General features: G+C 44.3%; 1 protein-coding gene across 9 annotated transcripts in view; it reads right to left on the bottom strand.

Moving 5' to 3' along the window:
* The window catches only part of KALRN (kalirin RhoGEF kinase), a 514,962-nt gene that overhangs the window by 63,351 nt on the left and 426,203 nt on the right, over window positions 1-25,408 (bottom strand). The window contains exon 1 of one of the 9 annotated variants that reach the window (XM_030485895.1): window positions 16,655-16,850. The exons of 7 other annotated variants lie outside the window; for them this stretch is intronic. In XM_030485895.1, the coding sequence (XP_030341755.1) occupies window positions 16,655-16,739 (85 nt within the window). In that variant the 5' untranslated portion in view covers window positions 16,740-16,850. Of the gene's footprint in view, window positions 1-5,972; window positions 6,562-16,654; window positions 16,851-25,408 lie in introns of those variants that run through there. One more of the 9 variants, XM_030485894.1, reaches the window with a different exon arrangement.

A 25,408-nucleotide genomic window follows, 5' to 3' on the forward strand; every position in this document is an offset into this window, starting at 1 on the left:
CTAAAGGATAGGCAGGGAGGCATAGAGAAAGGCTGGTATAAATCTCCCAGCTCCCCATCCACCATAAGAGCTCCTTAAGGTGGTGTGAGTTTGCTCTGTCCAGGACCCTACCCATGTACAAAGCACTCCACCATCCCACTTCCCACTCTTGTCAAACATGCACTATCCAGAAAACACACCAAGAGCCCTCCCCTCCCCAGTACTCATAACTTTTTTCCTTTTCTTTTTAAAGGAACTGCAAATATGGGCACATTTGTGACCAAGACACATTTGCCGTTTGCCAGCCATGCTGAGAATAATTTCCTCTGCACATAAAGCAGGTCACCATGACAAGGCTGCAGAGGCAGGACCAGAGCTCAAAGAGGAGCAGAGCTCATGAAATGGGAGACAGAAACTTGCAACGCAAAAAATCTGGCAGGAAAGACTTTGGAGACAACCTCCTAAGCCGTGCTTGTGTGAACTCCACTGCTTCCGCGGCACATATGGCTACAAACACATTAATCATGACACTTGATATTAGCTCGAGATCCAGACACCAGGTGGATCAAGCGGAAGACATGTTACTGTGCTCTTATTGCAAAGCGCTAGCACATACGTACTTTGCAAACTGGATTGGTAGAGCAGTTCGGAAAGTTTTCTTAAGAAAAGCCAGAGAGCACTACGGAAAAGATGCAGTGGCACATTGCATGCTAACTCAGGCAGCCACCACTGCCCACAAGAACCAGCAAAGCGGTGGCTGCCCTCGCAATGAAGTGGGTCTGCAGAAACCTCACGGCTCAGCAGAGATGCAAAGAGCAGCCGTCCTGTCACCAATGACCTAGGACACACGCGTCTAAAAAAAGGTATCTGGTGAAGTGAAATGGGTGTAGGGAGGTCAGCAGACTAGTGTGGCTAGATTGACTTCCTGGCCAAACCATTCATTCAGACAGAAGAAATGATGGTTTCCAAAACACCCCTAAGCAAACCTTCAAGAAACTTCTGGCAATAGGACTGTGACAGATACTCAGCCAGACTGAAGAGCTTTAACATTCAGAGCTTTTGCACTGCCGGAGGCATGAAATATTTGTTTTTGTTGCTCAAATGAACAGACGTCTATAAAAGCATGGCTCTTTCACTTGAAAAATGGCAGGCTGCAGTTCTGTGCAACCTCGGGTGAAGAGAAAACCAAAAATCTCACCAACCCCTTTTAGAGGCACAGTTATATTCCCATTTGAGTCAGTAGGAATTACTGCTGGAACACAAATACCAGGCACTTTATTTTTACCTCCCTGTTCCCCAGAGCATGCATGGGAGTGGAGGTCTGTCTGATCAGGCTCATGCAGCAGTGGACTCATCTGCAGGAATTCAGATCTCTAAAGGGGAAAGGGAAAGGCTTCTTACAGAGCAATTCAGAAGAAAATATCAGGCTTCTCTTTTTTGACCCATATTAACCACAGATGATATCTGATAGGAAGGAAACATGCTTCCATTACCAGAAGTTAATACAAAATATAGCTATGAAGACAGGTGACCATGGCAGGACACAATCTTGCTTTAGGTGAGGCATATCTTCTGATTTATGTATGGCTCGATTTCTTATCCCAGAAAAACAGCCTGAGAGAAAAGGATTTTTCCACAAAAGTCAAAGATGATGAGCCAGAATGGGAACTCTATAATCCTATTAGCATGTGCATTTAAATCAACATTTTTCATAGAAATAATTCCATTCATGAATGAAAGCCAATAACGACAATCTGACCGATGAGCACATAAATCAGCTCTGCTGTGCTCGACAGAGCCCATTTTCCATATTTAGTGATTCCTGTAAAATAACATTTCTGACAAAGATGGAATTGAATCAGATGTGGGTGAAAGACTAACTTGGTCTTTATTCGTGCTATTACTGCCTGAAGAATGGGAATCTCTGTACCAGAAAATCTTGGAAAGCAGGTGTCATCTAGACCCATCCTATGACAAAACAAAGCCTCTATGACATTATTTCACAGTAAACAAACAAGAATCATCTAAACCATCAAAACGCACCCTCTCCTGCCTTTTCCAAGAGCATCTCCTTTACCATGCAGACTGTAGGCTCCAGTTCACAGCTCTCAGCTCCTCAAGGCTTTATATTCTCCCTTGCGAAATGCTGCTGGGAGAGCCATCTTGAATCAGCTCAAGGGCTTCAAGGCTGAAGCTCTACTTGACAGATGCAAAGATGGCAGAACAAGGTATGAAAACTGCTTCTTTCGTCTCCTTTGTGCTTTTATATTAAATGTCCAAAACATGCTCAGTGAAACATTTTTATTGGCACTAGTCAGGGTTACAAAACCTTGTGGCTTAAGCAGATGACAGTACCGATCCTGGTTTTAGAGTCTACTCTGCCTGTAAAACCTGGCATGGATTTGCAAAAATTTGGGAGGTAACAACATCTGGATAACACAAAGTAACTTTACAGCTATTCCTCAAGTGAAAACACTACTTCATAACAACATAAATAATGAATCCAACAACTTTTGATGTCAAAAGATAAACTGTCTCCTTAGGCACTGCCTCCGAAAAAAGTTCCAGTGAAGAACGTAAGTGAACATGAGGAAATTTTCAGTGCCCATGTCAGACAAAGTTAGACGACAACGTCCTTGAAAAGCCCTTTATACTGGAAGCACGTTTCTTTTCACAATGGAATTGCAAAACTTGCCCTGGAATCCTCCATGGCTCCCCATCGGCTCCCACTTCTGCTCATGTGTCCCACTGCACACCTGCCCCACGCTTTGGCTCAAGGGAAAAATGAGAAGAGACCACATAGGACCCAGTTTCACACGAGAGGGTAAAGACACATTCAAACTATGCAACTGAAATCCAAATGCAAATTCTGCTCTGTGGTTCAAATGTTCCCCCTAACTTTGTAACCTCCTGGAAACAAGCAGAACTGAGAAGTTCAATTGAATTTTCTGTCTTGGAGTATCATTTGAAGCTTCAAGCTGGAAGTAACATCAAAAGGCACAAATCAATCTGGCAGGATTCTCACAATTCCATTTATGTGGATGAAATGACTTCTTTCCAAAGCCAAGCAGAGTGGTCTGGAGTTAAATATTTTATGCAAAAGTTTCTAGTTCAATAGAGAAAATAGCCTGCACTGCTAAAAGCAGACATACTTGATAATCGCTGTAATGTAAAAACTCAAAATTTGACCTTCTGTTTCACTGCTAAACATGTAAACAAGACTAATTTCCAAACAGAACAGGGAAAAAAGGACTAAAACCTAAATTAATCACACAATATTCAGAACTCACTGCTTCTTTATTAATAGCTGATATTTCTTGGAAACAGGAAAGAAGAGCTGCTTTGAGATAGAGGATGGTCTGCAGAGTTCCCTTTAGGTACACTGCAAAGCAGAGGATGCTCCTTAAGGATTTTGCATATAGGTTTTGCCTTTGGAAAATAGTTTTAATATTCAGCTTCCTGATCATTACTTCCAGGTAGAAACCTAAGCTGAAGAAAACAAGCACTCGACTACTTGGGGTGGGCAAACACTGTCGCTTGGAGAAGCTCATTTCTGTGGCTGGCAGCAGCTCACCTCATGCTCTCAGCAGTCAAGGAGCTGTGCACACTTGTGCCCACGGGTGATGCAGAGCAAGAACCCTGTAGGAGCCTCTCTCTTTCCATTAACTACAGAGGGAGTCCGAGGAAATTACACCCTTAGCTAAATTTAGTAATTGTGAATCCCCTTCCCACATTTAAGTATGTTTCATGCCAGGCCCATCTCGCAGCAGGAAATGATTAGCAGAAGTTAAGCATCTGACAATTCACTTTAATGAGCAATAACTCATGGCAACCCGCCATTAGCTTCAGTTGAATAGCTTTTATTTTTAGTTGGTGTTGCTCAGATGCAGCTTTCATCCAGCATGTGCTGGGAAAGCTGACATCCCAAAGTAGTCTCCAGGTCTTGGTTGTGCCAGTCAGAGTGTCAGGGCTCGAGAGCTCCAGTTCTTGGAGGTCAGAGAAAAGTCACTGCAGTTCTGGGAAAGTTTCAAAGAGTGAGATAAAACCAAAAGCCTGGAGAAACAGCACAGAGGCGCATGGTCTCGAGAGACCTTGCAAGAGAAGTTACTGAAATCCTGAGAGCGTGCTGAATGAGCGAGCTGGGTCTCCAGGGAGAAAAACAGCACAAGGGGAAGGCATGGAGAGACAGCCTGCTGAAATAAAACATGACTTTGTTACTGTTTGAAGAGTGCCTTGTAAGAGAAACAGCTACAGAAGTCATCTCTATTGTATCTGCTGCTTCATGTGGACTTAGTGCTATTGTCAGAGGTGACTGTAGGGAGGGCACAGGAAAAAGAAGAAGGCAAGTCCTTGGATGAATACAGGGCAGGGTCTTGCCTCCTACAGGCGAGCATTTAACCGGGGAGCTGCTGCACATAAAGGCAGAACATGTCTTTGTGCCTCTGAAGAGGCCCTCAGGAAAAGTGTGCAACTCAACCCCATGGCACCAAGCCTTTGAACAGCAGCTAGAACATCTGCAGTCCTCCTCTCCAGGTGTCCCACTCAGAAATGAGTTTCCATATAAGCTTACAACTGTGATGGGTATCTATGATTTCTCTGCAGGGAGGTTTTGAGCTTTTTTCTCTCCATTTATCAGCTTGAAAAATTCATCCTGCTCCAGAGTCCCATCTGACCCCTCGCATAAGCTGCTGTGAGTTCATGACAGGAAAAATAAGAGAACAAACATCCACAGCATGAATCCACCAACCATTGGTGAGATAGTCCTAGCCAGTTCCTATCCCAAAATACTATGAAATAGGTATATTACTGGCCTGATGTAAGTCCCTCAAGGGAACCTTGCTTATCTCCCCAACAAAGCAATAACTTTTCGGAATAAGTTTTTACTGAATAAAAAGGTGCGGAAAAGCTCAGAAAAAGAGCAGCTGCTCCACACAGCAGTGTTTGAGGCCAGATACAGTATTTCTATACACTTGATTTCATTTACCCATTCTTGTGCCTCAGGTTTGTGGCCAGCACACGTGCTGGACCAGCCCAGAGCACAGTGAGAGCAAGGCCCACACATCTGCTGGGAGCACACGTCGGAGCAGCCTTCCTGTAATGCCTCACAGCCTGGAGAGCAGATTTCTGAAGTCAAGAGGCACGCATGTTGCTTCAGCAAAGAAAGGAAATAAAAAGTCAAGACTAACAAGATCCAGAAAGGGCATGCTTTTTTTTTTTTTTTTTTTGAACAAATCAACATTTATTTCAATTTAGTCAAACAAATCGTTGAAGCACTTCTCTAAGTTCTACTTTACATTTTGTATTTACACTGTCCTCATTCTGTGACAAAAATAAAGTAATTCCCAACCCTGAAGTTTCCAGAATAAGTGGCACTAGAGCAAAAAGAACAAAGCCCCAAACACAAAGCCACTCAGTATATTTTGATAGGAGACTTATGCATGTTCCATAAAGAAGTTCTAACCCTGAACCTTTATGGAAACCTATATGAGATGATGAGGGGGAAAATGTCATGTTCGAAGCTGAACAAGAGCAGCAGCATTTGCTGGCCTTTGCAACTGTTACTTTTAGCATAAGGAACTCTGAAATGCCTAAGACACCCACATAGAAGCAGACTTTTTAACTTTGATCTAAGCAGTTTTTCTCTGTTGGGAGTGTAAGGGTACCAGAGTAGGTGAATACCATCTTTTATCTTGGTAATAGGCACAAAACCAAACTTTATTACACATGGTTTCCAAGCAGCTGTTAGTACAACACAAGCCTTATTCTTTTGCAAAGTGTCAAGGGTCAGCTTCATTCAGCAGCTCCCAAATTGAGCTACTGTAAGAATTTTAAAGCCATTTGTCAGTTAAATGACTTCATTGCTAAGGTCAACTCTGCCTTACACTTGAAGCCAGCAACCTCTGTGACAAGGTGGACCACTCTGCTGAATGGGGGGAGAGGAGGGAGGAAGACGACATTTGAATATCTTATTTTGTCCCCCTACTTCAAAGGAAACTGTGGCTATGTACCCAAACAATTCCTTACGGAAACAACAGAAGAGTATCAGTGACAAAATAAATTGAAATTGGGGGGGAAAAAAGCAAGAACAGAACCCAAAGCTTTTTGGGATAGGAAGGAAAACTGCATGTTGAGAAAGAAGAGATTGGTCATTAAACTTTCCAGGCACACGCAGGGCTCAGAAAGCACAGAAAACAAGCAGAACAAACAAACACAACTGTGTGCATCTTAGCGTCAGCTTCTTTTGCCAAATGCAGTAGCTTCCAACATTCAGCAGCTGTCTCTTGCTTTCTAGTGCTGTGGAGTTCTCTTTGGTACTTGGAGGCTGTCAGGAGCTCCGGGCAAAGAGAAAGTCTTTGTCCATTTACCAACCAATTCCAAAGGCGCTGATCTTGAATAACTTTACTAAGCAAGAGTGACACAGATGTCTAGGAAAGGGGGCTTTTCTCTTAGTAAAGTTGTGGTAGGTGCAGTGGAAACCCAAGGCAATCTACATGCTTGACAAATTGTGCCTAGGTAAGAACAGAGTCCTCCATGAACGTCTCTCATTTGTTCACTCTTAAATTATTCAGGCTCTGACAGCCCCTGAAAAGAAAAGAATGGAATAAGAATAAGTTGCAAGTGGTGCAGGCAAGAGTGGACACCACGTAACCACCAAGAACAACGAGGTTGGGGTGTTTGACGACAGACACACTGCAGCTGGAGCCTCCAGGGCTGGCGCCCAAAGCAGCTTCCTCCATGCCCTTGTCCTCCAGAAATATCAGCGGGAAATACAAGCTCACAGCAAAGGTACTGGTTGGGATGAATTAAAAGAAGTAATGAATGAAATAAATGCAAACAGCGGTTTGGAAATAAAACACACAGATAAGAACTGCTGGTGCTTGTGATGTTTTGCTCTTTGAACACAGCACAGGGAAATGGCTAAGCAGCTTGGAGACTTTTAACTGCACACTTAAGACTATCAGTTAGACTTGTGGGAAGCTTTAATTCACTCTGCTTAAGTAGGAAAATCAGAACATTGCTCTCCATCCCACATAACAGGCTCATGCAATCTACGTCTTGATTTTTCATTTGACAGTTCTCCAGGGTAGGGAGCAGTTCTGTGAGGAACCTTCCCCATGGTGCCAGCCAACAAGTTTATCAAATTTCAGGTGATGAAATCACTACTGCACTTTATCTGTGCCAGCAAGAAAGATGGGACAGGAACTTGAAGGCTCAGAGAGCATCTGCTGTATGGGAACAGGAGAGCTCTCTGCAGCACCCTGCCGAGGTCTCAGCCTTCTGAAGCTGTGCAAGTAACTTGACCCAGCCATCAGCCTTCCCAATAAGGCTAGTCCTGAGAAACTCATTGATTATAAACTGCACTGCTTCATTCCCAGCTGCATCTCTGTGTCTAATCACAAATAGCTGTAAAAACGCTCTACCAAGCAACATGTCTAATAAGAGATTATCATTACAAAAGCCATCTTCACTATTGCTGAGTAGTTGCTTTCTTTTGGCACCATCTTTCAAAGTAGTTAAGAGAAAGAAACAGTTGAACGCAACAGCAATGGTCTAGCAGCAGAGGCTCTTTGATTCTAGAAAGATTTTGTCAAATACGGGTGATTTCTTACTGCAGCGTAAGATGTCAGATCACAGACACCCACCTGCCTGATAGTTTAGTATCTCTAGGACAGTGAATATTCAGCAGTGAATATTCAGCAAGCAATAGCCTTTAGATGGCCTTGAGGCTTTTCTTAGACACATCACTAGATCAAATTTTACAGCAGCACAGCTTTGAGTAGCTACAGTCCTCCTTGAGCAGCCCAAGAGGTTCAAGTCTAAGTAATTTCTCTGATACTAAACCAAAGTCAACTAAGATGCTGCTGTCTGCTCAGCACCTGCGCCCTGGCAGGAGCTGTGCTTTGCTTTCGCAGAGCTGAAGTTACTACTGTAACATTCAAAGTGTCTGCTTCCTTCTTGCCTAAAGCTATGATTTTCCTTCTGCTGCCCTAGAAAGGATCCCTGTTGATTAATACTTATTCTGTTTCCTAAAGGAATCTATTCAGCCTCCACATGCTTCAGCTGAGTGCTATGTTTGAATATTGTGTTGATCCTCAGGGTTCAAACTACAGAACATACAAACAATGCTAGACTTGAGGCACTTCACTAGTATTAGCTGTGAATCATCTTTTTACATTGTAGCACTCAGATACCTTTGGATCTAAAACACATTTGCATTTCTAATTAAAACAGATTACCATTAGTGGCTAAAGAATGTCTTAAATCAGAATCTTCAGGCCATAAAAGCTAATTGCATGATGTTAAAACTGGATTTCAAAAATATACATATTATACCCCCTGCAGGATTAATTAAGCAACATCTCTTCAAAAGAGTTCTCAAAAGTGTATTTATTCAGCATGTGGTTAAATTATACTGGGTTGTGCAACACTTTTCATAGCCTTTCTTGGTGCTGTGAAAGCACCAGCAGACAGCTGGGGCCTTGTTCGTCAGGAGTGCTCAACACAGGCAAATCTGATTCGGGACTGCAGCGAGCCCCCACCAATGAGAAGGAACACACATGCTGGTTCATGCTCTCTGCCTCACAACCACCTAGATGCTGCCTTCACCCCTAATGCAATCCTGCTGCTCCCCGCTGTGCAGCAGTGGCTTGGCCACAGTTAACTGGTGCCACTGAATGAGATGATGTGCGAGATGTACGCGTGTGATGTGCTTCCTAGGACATGCAGGCCTATAAAAAGGCTGAAATCAACTGGTAGATATAAATCTGGAAGCTGTAACTACTGACTGCTTGATGGTCATTTTGTCAACAATTTCCTACATGATCTCAAGAAAGTTTTGGAACACTCACTGAACTGTAATGTCTTTTGAGATAGGTTATAATGTGTTTTGAGATAGGTTAAGACTGCATATTTTGAGTCTGTAAGAAACCTCTGTTCATTAAAGCTGCATGCGCACTATGAAGGGAAGAGGAAAAAAACCAACACAGTGGAGCAGGGTACATCCTTGGCTCTGTAGCTGTAATTGCCAGCAAGCCCGAACCCCATGAAAAAGTGTCGTCAGTGGATTTAGCTGTAACTAGGGATGTACCACTCCCAGCTTTCCTTGTGTGCTCACAGCTGCTTGCTCCATGTGAAATCTGAACATGGAAAAGTGTCTGAAAAACAGTAACAGTGGAGACACCTCCATAGTCACTAAATCTAGTTCCTTCTTATCACAGGTAAGAGTCCATCTCTTTCCTAAGTGTTTAATTAAGCACTGTCTTGTGCTAGTGAACAAAGGATCTTTGTCAAACCTGACATATAAACTGTTCTTGTGCTTTCTGGTATACAGCAACATTACATTTCCATGTTTAATTTGCAACCTTCCAATTCAAAAGGTAACTATCTCCACCAGAAACCACCTACTAGTTCCTCAGGATTACATTTGCTAATGGGTTCCCAGCGGGTCTGGCTCCCAGGCGTTACCCCTTTATGAAACTTCACAGCCTTGCATAGCTTGGAAGATAATTTTGCAGGGGTCCAAGATTTCAATGTTGTTGAGCTGTAACCAAGACCAGCAATGGCTGTAACACATGGAACAACCAAGTGTACTGATGTGCAATAAGGGCAACAGAATTGTAATTATTAACTCCTCATGTGGCAACACACAAAACAGGAGAAGCACTTTTGCCACCTTCCAAAAGTACTAAGCAACCACAGGTCCCATAAAGGACCACCTGTAAGCATCGGGAAGTGTTGGGAGGTGAGTAAGAAACCAGTCAGAGCTATAGTGGGCTTTCTGCAACATGGTGTTATGTGTGCTACATTAGAGAAAAGCAAACAACAAGTATGTACAATGGAGCTCTCTCCCCATCAAACAGAAGAAGCCCCAAGGCTGTTCTACTACTAACTGCTGCAACTCAGTTTGCAAGTTCTATTCCTCGTCTTGCTTGGACTTCTCTGGCGAAATTTTCATGTTTTGCCCTAATTATCTGAAAGAAGCCCAGGTGACGTGTGATTTCCATGTTCTCTGTCTGCCAGGGAGAGGACTACAGGGCTGGACCAGGACAGAGGACGAGGACGGATTGAGAGGCACATCAAACTCAACAGGAGACCCAATGGGCTGCACTAAATACCTGTAATCCAAGGAATGGTTTGCATTTCAATACAATCGGCCACACCAAACATTACACACTGAAAGCAAACAGGTTAATGTTTGGTTTGTGGTTTTCTAATGGCAAAGAACATTAGTCAAGGGAGAAGTTTTCGAGCATATCTCGTTAGGTATTTTCTAACAGTTCTTTACATGTGCTGAATGTGCTACATGTGCTTTACTTATGACCTACAGCTCTTTTTCAAGGACACAGCCAGATGTGCTCCTGTAGTTGTTTTAAAAGTACCTTTACATGACATTGAATTGTGAGATGCAATATTAGCAATTGAACTGCTCTGCAATAGCAAAATAGTGGCTAAACTGTCAAAGAACTGGATTTCCTTTCTGAATTGAAAATTACATCTGCAGATCCCTGCTGTAATCACTAACTGCCCAACCAATTCTTCTCTTTTGAAAAGAAACTGCAACTTTTGCCAAAGATGAAATGTTTTCATAAAGCCTGTTAACAGACAAGAATCACACTGAAATGTAACAGTGTTCTGGTGTGTTTGTGAAGCATCTTGATGTTATTTTTAGATGGAAGCATTTTGAGGTTTGGGTTTTTTTAACTTTAAAATTATAGATTAGTTTTCCTAATACATACATGAGTTTTAAGAAGGTGTATGTTGAAACGTAACAGTTTGGGGAACAAACAAACAAACAAACAACAAAATCCTTCTGGGATCATGTGAAATAACTGCCCATTTTGCTTCAAAATTGATAGATTTTATTTCAGCATCTGTGCATTGAATTCCTAAACAATACATCTATCTGGCACTTATTTTATAGGAAAGCAGCATGTTCAGTTACCCTGTGCTCTTTGCAGCAGACAGGGAGTTATCCAAGCTATATTTTTCACAATTATCTGTTCTCTTTCCCTTAGAATAAAGTCTCCCTTCAGGCTTTGACAAGATGAATAAATCCCTGTGAATTCTTATATGCTCCTTGGAGTGAATGGAAAGTTTAGGAGCTTTGCCTGCATAAAAGCAAACCCCATGTCTCTTTAAAGTTGGATGAATTTATGAAAGCTGAAAACAATGCAGCAATCCAAATAATAAGGATCCCCACCACGCATTCACCCCCAGACTAGTAACTGAAAGCTGATCTTTATAGAAGCTCTTGCTATCTATTTTACACATACGAACCAAGATCTGAAAGTGTTTCTGTACTTTCACCATATCCTGTATAAAACTACATCTCAAAAGATAAAGCTGAAATATCAGTCACAAAAGAGAGACATAAAGCTGGAAGATGAGGGGCTAGCTTGCATTGAGAGAGTTAGAATTACTTAGCAGTGTGCGTAACTTTCAAAGAAAAAATAACAGTAATATTACTTGTATCTTGGGAACCAAGAGAAAGTTGCTAAAGCATCCCAAACACTGGCATTGATATGGTAAACATCAGATTTGGCTGGCGGAAGATGACAGTGGTGAGCAGAGTCATGTGCAGCAACCTGCTCTTTGAGAAGCCTCAAACCTCCTGTGCTCTTGGACACTTTCTATTTCGTAGCATCACGAACCTACTGAAAACTTGACCTGTTGTATCCATGAACAAGGTTTCTACCCTCAAAAAACCCCGCTGCAAACAGTTAAGATGTAACAGCACTTAAAACTAAATAATCCTAAGAAGAGTTCACTGTTCCCCCAGCCTGCCAACAGAGCCATGACCATACTTTTTCCTCAACTATCCACATTCAGAGGTTGCTCATCAGCCTCATGACTTCTGCTGAAGTCCTCCTACATCTCATTGCTATGTTCAAGGGACAAAATGCCCACACACTCAAATACTAACAGGTTCAGATCAGTGAGTCTTTATTTACTGCAGAAGACTGGCATGGGGACTGTCAGGCATGCTTCTGGGACACGTTTAACATTGGACTATCTGTCAGAAGGGTGTAAAGCAGGTGTGGGAAAGCACATTTCCACACTAACAGAAAGAGCAAATTTTTCTTTGCAGATAGTATCCAACTTGTGTGTTAATCCTGCCTGCTCAAGGGAGCAGCATTTTCATCAGCTCTTTTGTCCCTTCCAATAACTATCTGCCATGACCTACTCTGACCCCTGACTCAGCCTTCAGAAGTGGGAAAACACAGGACTTGGAAGAGATGTTCCTGCCATGGGCTTACCAGTTTTCTCTTAGTAACAGTAGAAGAAGATAACAACAACTCTCCCAAGCCTCACCACAGCCATTTGCTTGTGAACCTGCCAGGAGAAAGAGCTGAGCACAACTCTGGCATGAAAGAGAGACTGCCCACAGAAGGCTAGTACACTTGATCCTCTTGACTTTACCAAATGCAACTAACGAGCAACAGATGGACTTCACCCAACTGAAGTTTGGGGAAGGTAACAGTTTCCTCATATTTCTCATTGAGGAAGGACCAGGAAACCAAGCTTTGGTTGACACCCTTAATTTTACTATTGTTTTCTCCTCTGCCTCAATTTGACGGAACTGCTTTGGCCATGCATTCCATTATGCTTTACACAGTGTAACCATGGCTCAGCCTGAAACACTAAATAAAATATGTTCAAATTAGGAAATGTTATGGGCTTAAATATATTACTGCAGATCACTCTCTTGCTACCACTCAGCACAAAGGTACCAGTTTCCTCAGTAAAGCTCTGTAGCTCACTGTAACACTGTCAGCACCTTCTATAAAAAGCGCCATCAGATCTCACTTTTTACCTAACGAAGAAATAACTTTTATTAACGTGCTGTTGACAACCCTTGTAATGATGCTGGTTTGCCTAACTTCCAGTTAAGGCTTTGTTTCTGACCAGCTAGCAAAGATATGCAAGGTCATTGTACCACCATCACTCTGTCAAGAGAAGCTTACTCTGTTAATCTTACAGCAAAGAGGTTCATCAGACTGAGCCAGTAACAAATCAAAGACTTGGGGAAGGATAGCAGGAAGAGGAAAAGGAAGGAAAGAAAAAAAAACAGGGACAGTGAAAAAAAAATGCAGAAGAAAGAGCAAAACTATAGGAGATAGGAGAAGCCAGAAGGATAGGAAATTTAAACAAGAGCTTTACCAAGTTTAAATAAGATTTTAGCACAGACACAAACTCACTCTTTCATTTTTAACACACTGAGATTAAAGATTTGACATTCAGATTAAGTTTCTTTTGTTCTGAAATTAAAAGTTAGGATATGACCAATGGCCTGTTCAGAACAGCAACTGTTGAAGGAGGCAGAGGAACATGTTCTTTACTGAAGCTGAATCAGTGCATCCATTTAAATCCTTCCCTGTTTCTGCCTATCCTCAAATAAAAAGCATTTTATATTCTCACCTGAAGCCACTCTGCAGCCATGTAATATTACCTAGAATAGGGTGTAAGGTGTTGCACTGTAAACTCATGCTGGTAATAGATTACTCTTAACCACAGACTGGCTAAGAGTACCTTTGGTTTGTACCAGATGTACCCATAGCTAGCTTCTCAAGTCCAGTAGATGAGCACATCTCCCTCCTCATGCTCAAAGAAAAGCATTCCCTACACTTTGTTAGTGCTTTCCACCCGCTGGTGCCTCTTAGGGCAACAAGACCCCAGCGTGCTCTGCATTGAGCTAGAACTGGATGAGCTCAGGTACTGCAAAGAAATGTCCTCTAAATAAGGCCATGGGTACAACCCAGCACACAGAATCTAACTTCTAGGTTAAATCTGAGTCACTGAGCAGCCTTTACAGCCCTACTGTACATCAGAGTGTGGAGTTCAGTCTCCACCTGACCCAAGCTCCATGCACCCACCACTGAGCTTCAGAGCTCTGTGCAGCAGGTAGTGCAGAGTCCATCACATGCTGGACTTTGCTTTGTGTTTAAAGGCAACAAAGTGTTGACCTTGTCCGATGTCAAGGCAGGCAGCTGAGTGATCTAAGGAGCGTTCAATGACTTTCTAGTTATCAGAAGACCATCAGAATTCGAACCCTCTCATCAGTCTGCTTTCAGGGCCAATTTTGCAGCACTAAGAAGCATCCCATTACACTAGGTCACTTTGCACTTCTGCATTTAGGAGGTGCAGCAAAAAGCCTTGCTTGCCCACTCTTGGCTGATTAAGGCCATTGGCCTAAAGGCTGTGCAAGTCTAGGCTCTTAAATATCCCTTTTTATGGCTGAAAGCAAGTGACAGACTCTTGCTCTGAGGCACTCCTATATTAGGATTCATATCTCTCCATACTTCACAACAGACAAGTAGTCCTTATTTAGTTCATTGGGGTCAGAGCAAAACTGCAAATGGTACTAACTGTCAGTTGCTTTCTCTGGATGGATCCCAATAGCTTTGTACATGGGCAAAGCTGACAAGAACTGAAACTCACCAAGAGGAACAAGTGAAAAAACAGTATCGAGGTCTCTACTGCTGCAGCAGACAGCATAAGACTGATGAAAAAGAGTCGTTTGAGTTCTCAGCCAAAATCCTTCAGAGAAATGCCCAGTAACACAAAACGTACATTTCATGATACTCTCAGCACCTAGGGTTTGTTTTTTTCCAGCTCTGCACTGTTATTGCTATTTAGGAGATCAAGCATCCACATCACCATCAAGCTCCACAGCATGAAAACCACTGACACAGCTTGTGCTGACACAACCTGTGTTTGGGCATAGACTGCATGCTCATCTTCTCAATTTCTCTCACTGAACAGTTCCTATTGGCACAAAAAAACCCTACTCATCTGATGCAAAAGGTCAAGATACATCAGGCATCTGTCATCAGGTAAAGGCAGAGCATTTCCAAAGGCAAATGGAAGGTCATTTATCAGGCAGCAGTGAGAACAGCTCCAAGGTGCTTCACATCCATTTTAAATACGAACGACAGCCACCTATTTGCGCTGCAAGTCTGAGGTCACTGAGAAGCCCTGGGATGAAGTGACCCCCAGAAGCAAAGATGATCACTGACAATGCAGAATGTATCAAGTTAGAGCTTCAAAGGTCTAGTTGACACATTAAAGCACCTCCAAGCTTAATGGCAGAAGCTGCCAACATGAGTACACTGATGCTGTAGTTTGGGGCACCCAAATCCCTCGTGAAATGTCGGGTTTGGTACCCGCTTATATTCAGGCAGTAGTATTTCCACCATCTGACTACCTCAGGTTTTCTTTAATACTTACAGCATAACAGCTAGACTTTTACAGCTTTTTGCCCAAAGTTTACTACCGAGGACAAGAAAGAAGTAAAGCAATTGGTATCTCAAAACACCTTTTGTTACTATTCCGGCAAACTAGAACTGCAAACACAGTTAACATTTCAGAAGCAGAGAGAAGAGCCAGCTGTTTTCCCTTCCCCCTTCTAGAGACGCCTGCAGGCAGAACAGGCAGCAGCGAGATTTTAGCCTGTTAGAATCAACATTTTAAAGACCAGAGCCAGTAAAGCACAGGCTGTTTTTCACGGCAATAATTTAGTACCACAACCATTCTGTTAGCAGCCCTACCCCTACAACCAGGTTACAAGGTCCTTCTTAGATGCTGCAAGACAGCAAGGTTTTGTACATTGACCTCACAAGCCACTTCTTTGGCATGAAGTAGTGTGTCCTCCCCAGGCTGCAAAAGATCAATGTCTTATGAAATCATAGCAAACTCCATCACCACCTAGTTTGCTGCTGTCACCACATAACTGTGACTTTAGTTCAATAACTGGGCAAACAGGTCTCCTGCACTGCAAACATGTGCCTCGAGAAATTAGTAAACCCACCCATCCTCAAAGTCATCGTTATCTGCGGATGCACAAATGGGTTCCACACTATCAAAAAAAACCAACAAAACAAACAAACAAAAAAAGCATTTAAAAGCTTTCATTTAAAAAAATGACCCAAAACAAAAGGCAAATTTTTTTGTTTGGGACAATTTTGCTTGGCCATTCAGAGAAGAGAAGAAGAAACACTGAAATACTGCACACAGATCTTCCAAAAACTCACATTATCCAGAACAAGTTTGAGAGCCATACCACAGCATAAAGACTGCAGGCTGGGAAATTTCCAGTCAATGTATCTGAGCTGCCCTGCTCTTCGCAAACGCCAGATTTCTATTTTATTTTTACAAGCCGTTCTAGCTGCTGCGCCTTTCCCACATCTCGGAGCGTTTCAGCTTCCCCAGACCTTCCCACATCACCATTCACAGATTTGTGAACTGTGAGAAACAGATGTCCTCAAAGCATTTTGTTCCTAACCAAAACCAAGACAGACTAGAAAGAAAAAAAAAAAAAAGAACTCTGATTTAAGCAAATATTTCTCCCCGCCCTATTGACCTTACAGTCCCAGGGTGTTTCCTACCAGCAACGATAAAAAGTGTCCTGTCAACTTCAGCCCTCTCCCTGCCGGTGCCTGTGGCCGGCCCCCCACGGCTCGCTGCCGAGGGGGCTGCGGCCGCCTCGGCGGGTCCCGGCTGCGGGGGTCCCCGCGCTGCGGGGCGCCGGGCCCGGCCGCTCCCCGCCTTCACCTGCCCCTTCCTTCAGCGTCCCCGGGCAGGGCGGGCTGGCGGCGGGTCACCACCGAGCTCCCGGCCCCCCGGCGCCTGACCCAGCCCCCGAGGGAGCGCTCCCCGCACCCCGGCCCCCACCGACCTTTGCAGGAGGAGCAGCAGCAGCACTTCGCCAAAAGCCATCCTACACGGGAGCGGGCGGGATAGCCGCGCCTGCCCGCTTTCATGCTGCCTTCGGGCTGCTCATGGCAAGGAGCCACCGGTCCGCTTGGGAAAAACAACAGATCCCGGAGGAATTAAAGGAGAGGGGGGAAAAAAAAAAAGAAAAAAAAAAAAAGCCCTAAGGCTTTTAAAAGGCCAAAAAAGTATTTAAAAATAGTCGAGATAAGCGCCCTCGGCGCCCGCAGCCGCTGTCCCCGCCGTGCCCGCCGCACCTCGGGGGCGGGGCGGCCCGCGGACCCCGCACCGCCTCCTGCAGCGAGGCGGCGGCGGGCGGGGCGCGCTGCGCGGCCGCGGGGACCGGGACGGCCGGAGCTGCCGCCGCTGTCTGGAAGGAGGACGGGTGTACAGCGGGAAGCGGCTGCAGCTGCGCCCGGGCGGGCGGCATCCGACGTCGGGAGCGAGACATAAAAACTGCCTGGGAGGAAGTCTGCTACAGCTCTGATAGGTCGTGGAGGGGGCTCCTTCGGTCTTTAAAAGGCAAAACTTGCACTACCGTGCGATTTTTTTATTAAGTTCACAACTTTTTTCTTTTTTTTTTTTCTTCCCATTTCTTAGCTTAAGCATCTGACAGCTAAAACTTTTCACAACTAGTTGAAAATACTAACTAGAATACTAACCAGCCTGCTGGGACCCCAGTGGCTCTGCCTGTCTGTGTTCTCCAGCAGACCTGCCTGGGGCACTGCAGGGTAAATGCTTACCCTTCTGACACATGGACCAAGACACCTAAGATCCAGAAGCATAGCTTGCTTTGGAAGGTGCCAGCCTGTTGTGTTACGATTTCCCACCTAAAGCATGGAAAACTAGAGGTGCCAAACCCCTCTGGAACCTTGCGGGAGACAGCTGGTAGGAGAGGTCGGGCAGGATTCCAGAGCAGCAGCATCATAGTTTTGCACTCTTGCACTAAAGCTGTACAAACCCAATGAGCTGCTTCTCCCAGGCAGAAATCCACGCTGAGAGGGAACAGCAGAAGGGAGATGGGCTGTGCTCTGTGACTTTGTGTGCCAGGGCTTTGGCCTGAGCAGGCACGGCTGTACCAATGCTGCAGGCTGGTGATCTGGACTAAGGCTTTTGGTTTGCTGCATAACACTTTTTTTGAGTGACACTCCCGTGGGGCCAATGGCCATGTCTGGACAGGAGACGAGGGCTGCTCCAGCACAGCGTTCACAAACCCACCTTGGGTTCCACTTATGTAGCAGGTGCTGCTGTCCAGGGCAGTTGTGGGTGATTTCATGTAGCTGCCAGGCAGCACCCTGTGGACCCTAGAGCCATGCTGGCACAAGGACCTCAATACCCAGTGGGAGCATGCCAGAGACCCTCCCTGAGAGACTCTCTCCACCACAACAGCAAATAAAACCTTCCTGCTTCACTTCTGGCTGTGCTGTAGGAACTGTTCTTCGACTACACCCTCACTGCAAAGACTGGCAACCTCATAACAAGCCTGGAGCACACAAGATTTTCCTGCCAATGCCCTTGAGCACCAAGGTGCTTTTCAATGCATAAGAAAGAAGGGAACTTTAACTCTGTTTCCGCTTTGCTGTGTGTTCTTTCTTTGACTTGGGTCTTTGCCTATCTGGGAGATGCAAGGGAAAGTCTCTGGGGTGCAGTCTGGTGCCTGTAGCAGGGTGATAATACTTTTCACTGTGAGCAGAAACCACAGCTGCAGCTGGAGAAGGAAGAGGTGGGCTGGGAACCAGCTAGGTTCTCCCTTCCCCTGTCCCCACTCTGACAATGGCAGAGACCATTTGTCTCTGCCACGGTGCCCAGGCAGTCACTCTTCAGGTTCCACGCAGTGAGAAGGCACCAGCGTAGGGCCTCCGAGTGGTTCAGGACACTCATAGCAGGGCTTTTTTGAGCAGGCAGCTCTTCACTTTTCCTCGGCTTTCTGCTTCATAGAGCTTCTCTCTCTTTTGTGATCGCCTCCCTCACACCATGGTCACCTTCTGCCCTAGGGGCTGGCTGTCCTCCACCTAAACTCAGCCTGCTTCATTCGAACAGGAAAAAGGGGTGGGATAAACATGCTCTTCACTGGCATTTCGCTGTTCATGTGGCATTTGCCTGGACCGGCAATATGGGCTCTGAGCAGTCCCTGTGCAGGGCCCGGTATGCCGGAGCCATGCTCATGGTGGGTTTTAAAAGTCATCATAGGGAAATCTGTGAGACTCCTCATTGAGGGAAATAGGAAACACCCTAAAAGTAGCATTTCACCCCTAACTTCCCGCGGCTCTCGGCAGAGCTGGCCGCTGCGAGCGCCCGCCTCGGGAGCAGCAGCCCCGGCCGTCCGGAACCCACAGCCGGTCCCGGCTGCGCCGGTCGCGGAGCGGGAGGATGGGGCGGCGGGCGGGGACATCTAGCGGCCAGAACCGGCATCGCAGCCTGGCTTGGCGGGGAGCGAAACCCGCCGTCATGGAGGGCGAAGCCTGCCATGGAGGGGGGCGGAACCCGCCAGCGTGGAGTGCGAAGCCTGCCTTAGGGGGTGAAGCAGGCCGCGCTGCCGGGAGCAGAGGGGGGCTTGGCTGATCTTGCTCGAGGAGTGCCTGGGCCATAGGGCTGAGGGAGAGCATCTCAGAAATGCGTGTGTTACGCCAAAGGCACAGCAATAGAACAGTGCTCGGGGGTAAAGTTGCAATAAAACAGTACTTAGACAGTGAAGTTTGAGACTCTCAGGAGGGTTTTGGAGCAAGTTTGTAGCTCTTGTAATTACAGCCAAGCTTTAAAACAGAATTAAGGTGCAATCTCAGCTCTGAAAAACTGTTTGCTTAATTAACCCAGAATTGAAGTCATTATTTTGGGGGGAAGCAGTCGTCTTCTCACTTCTTCCCCCTCCCCTCCCATCTACAGATGTAGCGATACTATGAAGGTTATACCTAAAAAGTCATTCTTTAAAAACACGTATCTGTGCCTACTTACTGGTAAACTATACATGCAATAAATATTTCACAAAATAAGATGAGACTGAAAGACATATTCTTAATAATCACATCCTATCAGTTAGCTCCTATAAACCAGAAGAGGAGACATGCTGGGGGCACCATCTAGCTAAGCTTCAGCCCTGGCTGAGGAGGACTTCTGTCATCATCATCATCAGGGGAAACTGTGCTGCCAACTGCATTGAGCTTTTAGCTTCAAGTAGGAAGTTTGGCCTTTGGGAAGTAGTAGTGCTGCAGAGATTACATGGGGTGGGTTAAAATCTGCACAGTCCACTTGTCCTGGGTGACAGACGAGAGGGCTCTTGCCTGGGACTAGCAAGGATCCTTGATATCACATCCTATTTTCACATTGTATTTTTCATGTCAGTATTGGACAGGGTGCATTAATGTGTGACTCTGTGGTCCATGAATAACCTGCATGTCCCTGGCAAAGAAAACATTCCTCCCCTTGCTCTAACCTATGCCTGAGCCACAGGAATTCTTCAAGGAAATATCTCTTTGCACCATACTCCAAACACAATTGCTGTTATCTGCAGTGGAGTGGCTGAGAAAATGTTAGGGTCTTGACTTGCTGCATCTGAAGCTAAGGCTACTAGTAATGTGCCTGTGCTATGGGCCAAGTGTGCTGCTCTGTGCAATGCAGCTGGTGGAAATGAAGTCATCTCAGTCTCTCAGGATGATGATGAAATTAGTTCTGCCTGCTCTTAAATACACCTTTAGAAAGTCCCCAGCCATATGAGTTGCTTTCATATGAAATCTGAGAGAGTCTGTAGAAATTGTTTTTCCCGTAGAGGGGAAATAAGTTCTAATGCTTTTACCCAGTACTGTTGTGCAAAATTTGGGGTGAAAGATGGAACATAGAAATTGTTACCCTGTCTCCAGTGCAATGTCTCCTCATATCTGCAGCAGCTATTTAATTTTCTTAGCTTATAAACTGAGAGACCTAACACAGAGGGAAACACAGGACAAAATAACTAGTGGATGTAAACTGACATGGCTTCATTTGGGTCAACACAAATGCAGTGAAATATGCCCAGCCCAGATTGCCCTGGAGGTCTCTAATGCAGAACAGCAGCAACAACATTTCTCCCATAGTAACAGGTGCTGTTTCCTTCCCCCATCACATATATAGAGAGATGAATAATGTAATAACCACCAGGAACATCTGTTCGTTACTTATGCAAGTCAATCCTACATTGTGCTTTAGGGTGTAAAGTGATCTCTGCAGAAAATCCATCCCTACGGGCACCACTATCACGGAGTAAGATGTATTATGGCTGATTTATTTTTATAACCCAATGAAGCTTAAGTATTAGCTACTCATTTCTTAGGAAGGAATAGAAAACCGACTATCTAACAGAAATAGCTCATGGATGGCAAAGGAAGAGAGATTTGTACAGTTTTAAATACATCATTTAAATATGCAATATGACTTGCAGAGACATATTGAATAGGGTTGTTCAGCCTGGAGAGGAGGAGACTCCAGGGAGACCTTATTGCAACCTTTCAGTTCTTAGAAGGGGCCTATAAGAAAGATGGGAAAATACTTTTTAGCAGGGCCTGTTGCAACAAGGCGAGGGGTAATGGTTTTAAACTAAGAGAGGGGAGATTCAGGCTGGACATGAGGAAAAAAATTTTTACAATGAGGGTGGTGAAATACTGGAACAGGTTGTGGATGTGCCATCCCTAGAGACATTCAAGGCCAGGCTGCATGTGGTTCCGGGCAACCTGATCTAGTTGAAGATATCCCTGCTCATTGCAAGGGATTGGACTAGATGACCTTTGAAGGTCCCTTCTGACCCAAACTATTCTATGACTGTATGATATTCAGATAGCGCAAGGACATGCATGAAATTTAAGCTTTGTTAACAGGGAGAGTTAGGTACCTCTGCAGAGCAATTCAGATGGTGCAGCCACGACAGTAAACATGGATGTGCCAAGAACCAGTAATGAGAAACACTGGGAGCCAGGACTGAAATACAGAACTTGTTTTCTGATCATGGTCTTGAGCCAGTTCATGGAGAAGGCAAGAGTTACACAGCAGCTTAAAAAGCCCACTAGCTGACTAGTTTCATTACTGATTCTCCCACTTGTTTTCTGGGTGACTTTAGGGAAAAAATTACCATTTCATGCCTCAATTTTCCTTTGCGCAATAAAAGGATATTAGCATTTCACATTCCCTTCAAAGTGGTCTGAAACAGAGATTAGACATCCTACACTGAAAAAGAAGAGTTGTTATTGTTTGATATGTCTTGAAATGAGTGTGGCAAAATATGTCTCTGACATTATCGGCGTTTAGATTCAGTATTAAAAAGCACCTCGATCAATATGTCTTGCCTGCAAATGCTACTCACAAAACCAGGTAAATCCGAACAATTGAGGGGAGAGCAGATTGGCAGAGGGAAGCAGTCCTTGCTCAACCAGCACATTTCGGTACATTATTCTTGGCTCTGTCTCCAGCTATTTTCAACAGCACTAAACATTCATTAGATTAAATCAAATGAACCACATCCTTTAAAAATAGCCATGGCCTTGTCGTGCCAGTTGGAAAAAACAACAACTTTCTTGGGTACTAAACCAGATCAAATAAATTAAAAATAAATAAATAAATAGAGTCATATTCCCTCCTGGCGCAAGGAGCACAACTCCAAGGAGAGGTTTTTGGCTCCTCACTTCAGCGCAGTGGTAGGTAAAAAAAGAACATTCTCAACTAGCTAAAACAAACAAATTAAGAAGAAATATAGACAGTCCAGCATAAACTCCACGCTGAACTGCAATGTAGGCATATGTTCAGCAAATGTTAGAATATATCTTTCCTGATCCCTCTGCTGTAAATGTCAGCACGGGACGGGTTTATGGCAACATGACCAAACAGCATCCCGGCCCACTAACTCTACTGTAGAGCCTTAAAGGCCACAGCCAGACCTGTTTGCTCTGCTGAGATGGACCTCACCTTTATGCTGCTCAGCCCATCTCCTCCAAACATCAGAAATCCCCCATTGACACTAGCCTAACTTTTCTTTCCTAATTTACAACCCATCTTTTATCTTTCTCTGCATCTTATAAACAAGGAAGAGCCTACAAAGAAGAAAAAAAAAAGGGGGGGGAGTTGCTTGGAGGCTTATCCTCAAAAGTATCTTAAAAAGATCACCACATAAACAGCACGAGGTGGACGGATGTAGAGCAGACTGCAGAATAAGATATATACACTCGCCTTCATGCGGTTCAGTCTGTTTCAAGGGAACTTACAGTTGCCCCCAAAATATTCACACAGGTATAATCTAAGAGAGTTTCATCCACTCTTGGGAGTAGAACAGACCTGTGGAACGAATGTGCCCCTTCAACCTCCAGCCTAATTTTGCCTCTCAGATATATCAGAATAGATTCCTACATTGTCTATTTCCTCTGGTCTCCTGGGCACCAGACCAATTCCACTATATATACAGCTTCTTCCTAAGAAGTAACTATTTGCTGACAGTGAGAGAGTTGCTTAAGAAAACAGAAGCTAGCATACAGTCCTGCCCCGCTGCCATCCTCCAAGGTCTCAGTGCAAGTTCACCTGCCCTGCATTGGCTGTACTGCTTCAGCAAGAGTGGACTTGTCTGTCTGGCCAGCAGTACCATCAAATGAGTTACACTCAGGTGAGGCTGCAGCAAAGAGCCTCACCTCACAAGCCAGTTAAACATGAGAGGTCCAGTAAGTGAAGCCATGTGCCACAATATGTTAGTACGGTACATAGCTGGAGAGCTATGCTGGATAGTGGATGCATCTTGAACAAGCTGGTCAGAATAAAACCCCAACCCTTCAGCAGAAAAAAGTGAAATAAAACTTTAAAGCAGGTTTTGTGTTAATTTCCTGAAGCACTTATCTCCATTAGAGCAGAGACATATCTTTGGTAGTTCCTGCAATACCCAGTGATGGAAGACACAGAGCATTAAAGCACTGCCTTTTGGACATGTTCTGGCTCCTGTCTTACTGTGTTGGGCCTCAGTGGAGAAATCAGAAGCCTATCTCAGCCCATCATGGTCTGCTTTCCAAGACAAACAGGAGCCTCACCCACTTGTGCATGACAAAGGTGAGTTGGTGTTTTAGCAACTACAGACTAATAGTATAACAAAAGTATTCCTGACTTGCCTGTCTCAACTTGTCCGACGTTGTTCTATTTGGATGGTAGAAACCACAGCCAATTTTCTCTTTAAATGGCATTCCTCCTTTCTCAGAGTAAGTTGTTACCTGTTTTGGTTGGGCTTTTTTGCTTGGTTTGTTGTTGTTAGGGTTTTTTTGTTTGTTTGGGTTTTCGTTTGTTTGTTTTGGTTGTTTTTTGGTGTTTGGGGTTGGTTGTTTGGTGGTTTTTTTTTCTTGTTTGGTTGTGCTTGTGGGGTTTTTTGTTGTTGTTTGGGGGTTTTTTTGTTTGTTTTTTTAAAGGAAGAGTATTCAGACTATTTTCCTGAGATGTTTTGCAGAAAGTGCAAGTTCTGTTTTTCGCCTACCCCCTACCTAGTATCCAATACAATTATGGTTCAAGGCAAGCTAAAAGAAAAATTAAAAAACTGGCACAAACCATTTGCAAGTTAGAAAATTTTCTCTGTTTGGCCAGTCGACAGGAATTGGACTGGAATTAAAATAAAATTCGAAGTCAATATTATAAAAGCTTTTCTTTATTTGGGCCAAATTAGTGCATTAACTGCATTGTCCACTTCCCTTTTTTTCTAGGGTAAAAATACAGAGGAGTTCTTACCAAGCAATATTCAGGATGGCAAAGCTTTCTGATTTACAATACCAGATCTAAGACAAGCATAAAAGAATCTATAAAGCTGTTATTGAAACTTATGGTGGGTATAAATAACAAGGGCACACAAAACAGGCAGCCTGCTGTGCAGAGAATTACAAAAAAAAAAGCTATTTGTATCAGCTAGTGGAGTGACTGGCTAGAAAACAACCCCTCTGCTTTTATCAGCATGGAGCACCTCTGCCTGCTTTCGTTCTTTGGTGCCACACACTAGCAATAATGGCATTTTTAGGATGCTAGCTCTCCAGCAGGCAAGATTTCTGCTGATGTCCAGTACAGAAACGCTGCTCCTGGGAACATCAGTGAGCAATTGCTAGTCTAGCACCAAGTACTCTAGAAATTCCCCTTCTGCTTGATACTGCCAAGCAGTATCAAGACATTGCCAAAAGATGGACTTCTACACAATAGCATTTCCAGTCCTCAGACAGAAAAACCTGTTGTCTTTCTGTGAGAGGGACAAGTACATGACGTCATGGAGTATTTTTTAATTCCTATGTTCAGCCAATCTCTTGGTATGTAACAGCTCCACATTACATGATAGTTCCATGAACACTTTGAGTTGTCGAGAGCCAACAGCCCTGCCAAAACTCTCTGTTGCCTTTCTGTCTCTCCCAGGTGCCTGCTCCTTCCTGCTGTTTCCTCTGCGCCAACAGAAATGTTTGTGCAGCCTCACAGTGAATCTGATCTGCAAACCAATCCAGGTTAAAATTAACCTACGGCGGAAAAAAAAGTTCATTTTATCCCAGATGGGTTCTTTGATCTGCCTTGGTTCTCCTGTCATTGCTGTTCAGATTTTACTGCAAAAGCCTCAAGGTGCATGACATATGCATCACCTGTACTGCTGTACTATCTCCTGGTCTCAGTGATCCTACTCGCTATGGTAGATCCTGGCTGCTTGGGTAGGCACAGAACACATATCTGATGCTCAAAGACATTCAACCTCCCTTTAATGAGACAA

Source organism: Strigops habroptila, chromosome 5, assembly GCF_004027225.2.
Source record: "Strigops habroptila isolate Jane chromosome 5, bStrHab1.2.pri, whole genome shotgun sequence".
Lineage (NCBI taxonomy): Eukaryota > Metazoa > Chordata > Aves > Psittaciformes > Psittacidae > Strigops > Strigops habroptila.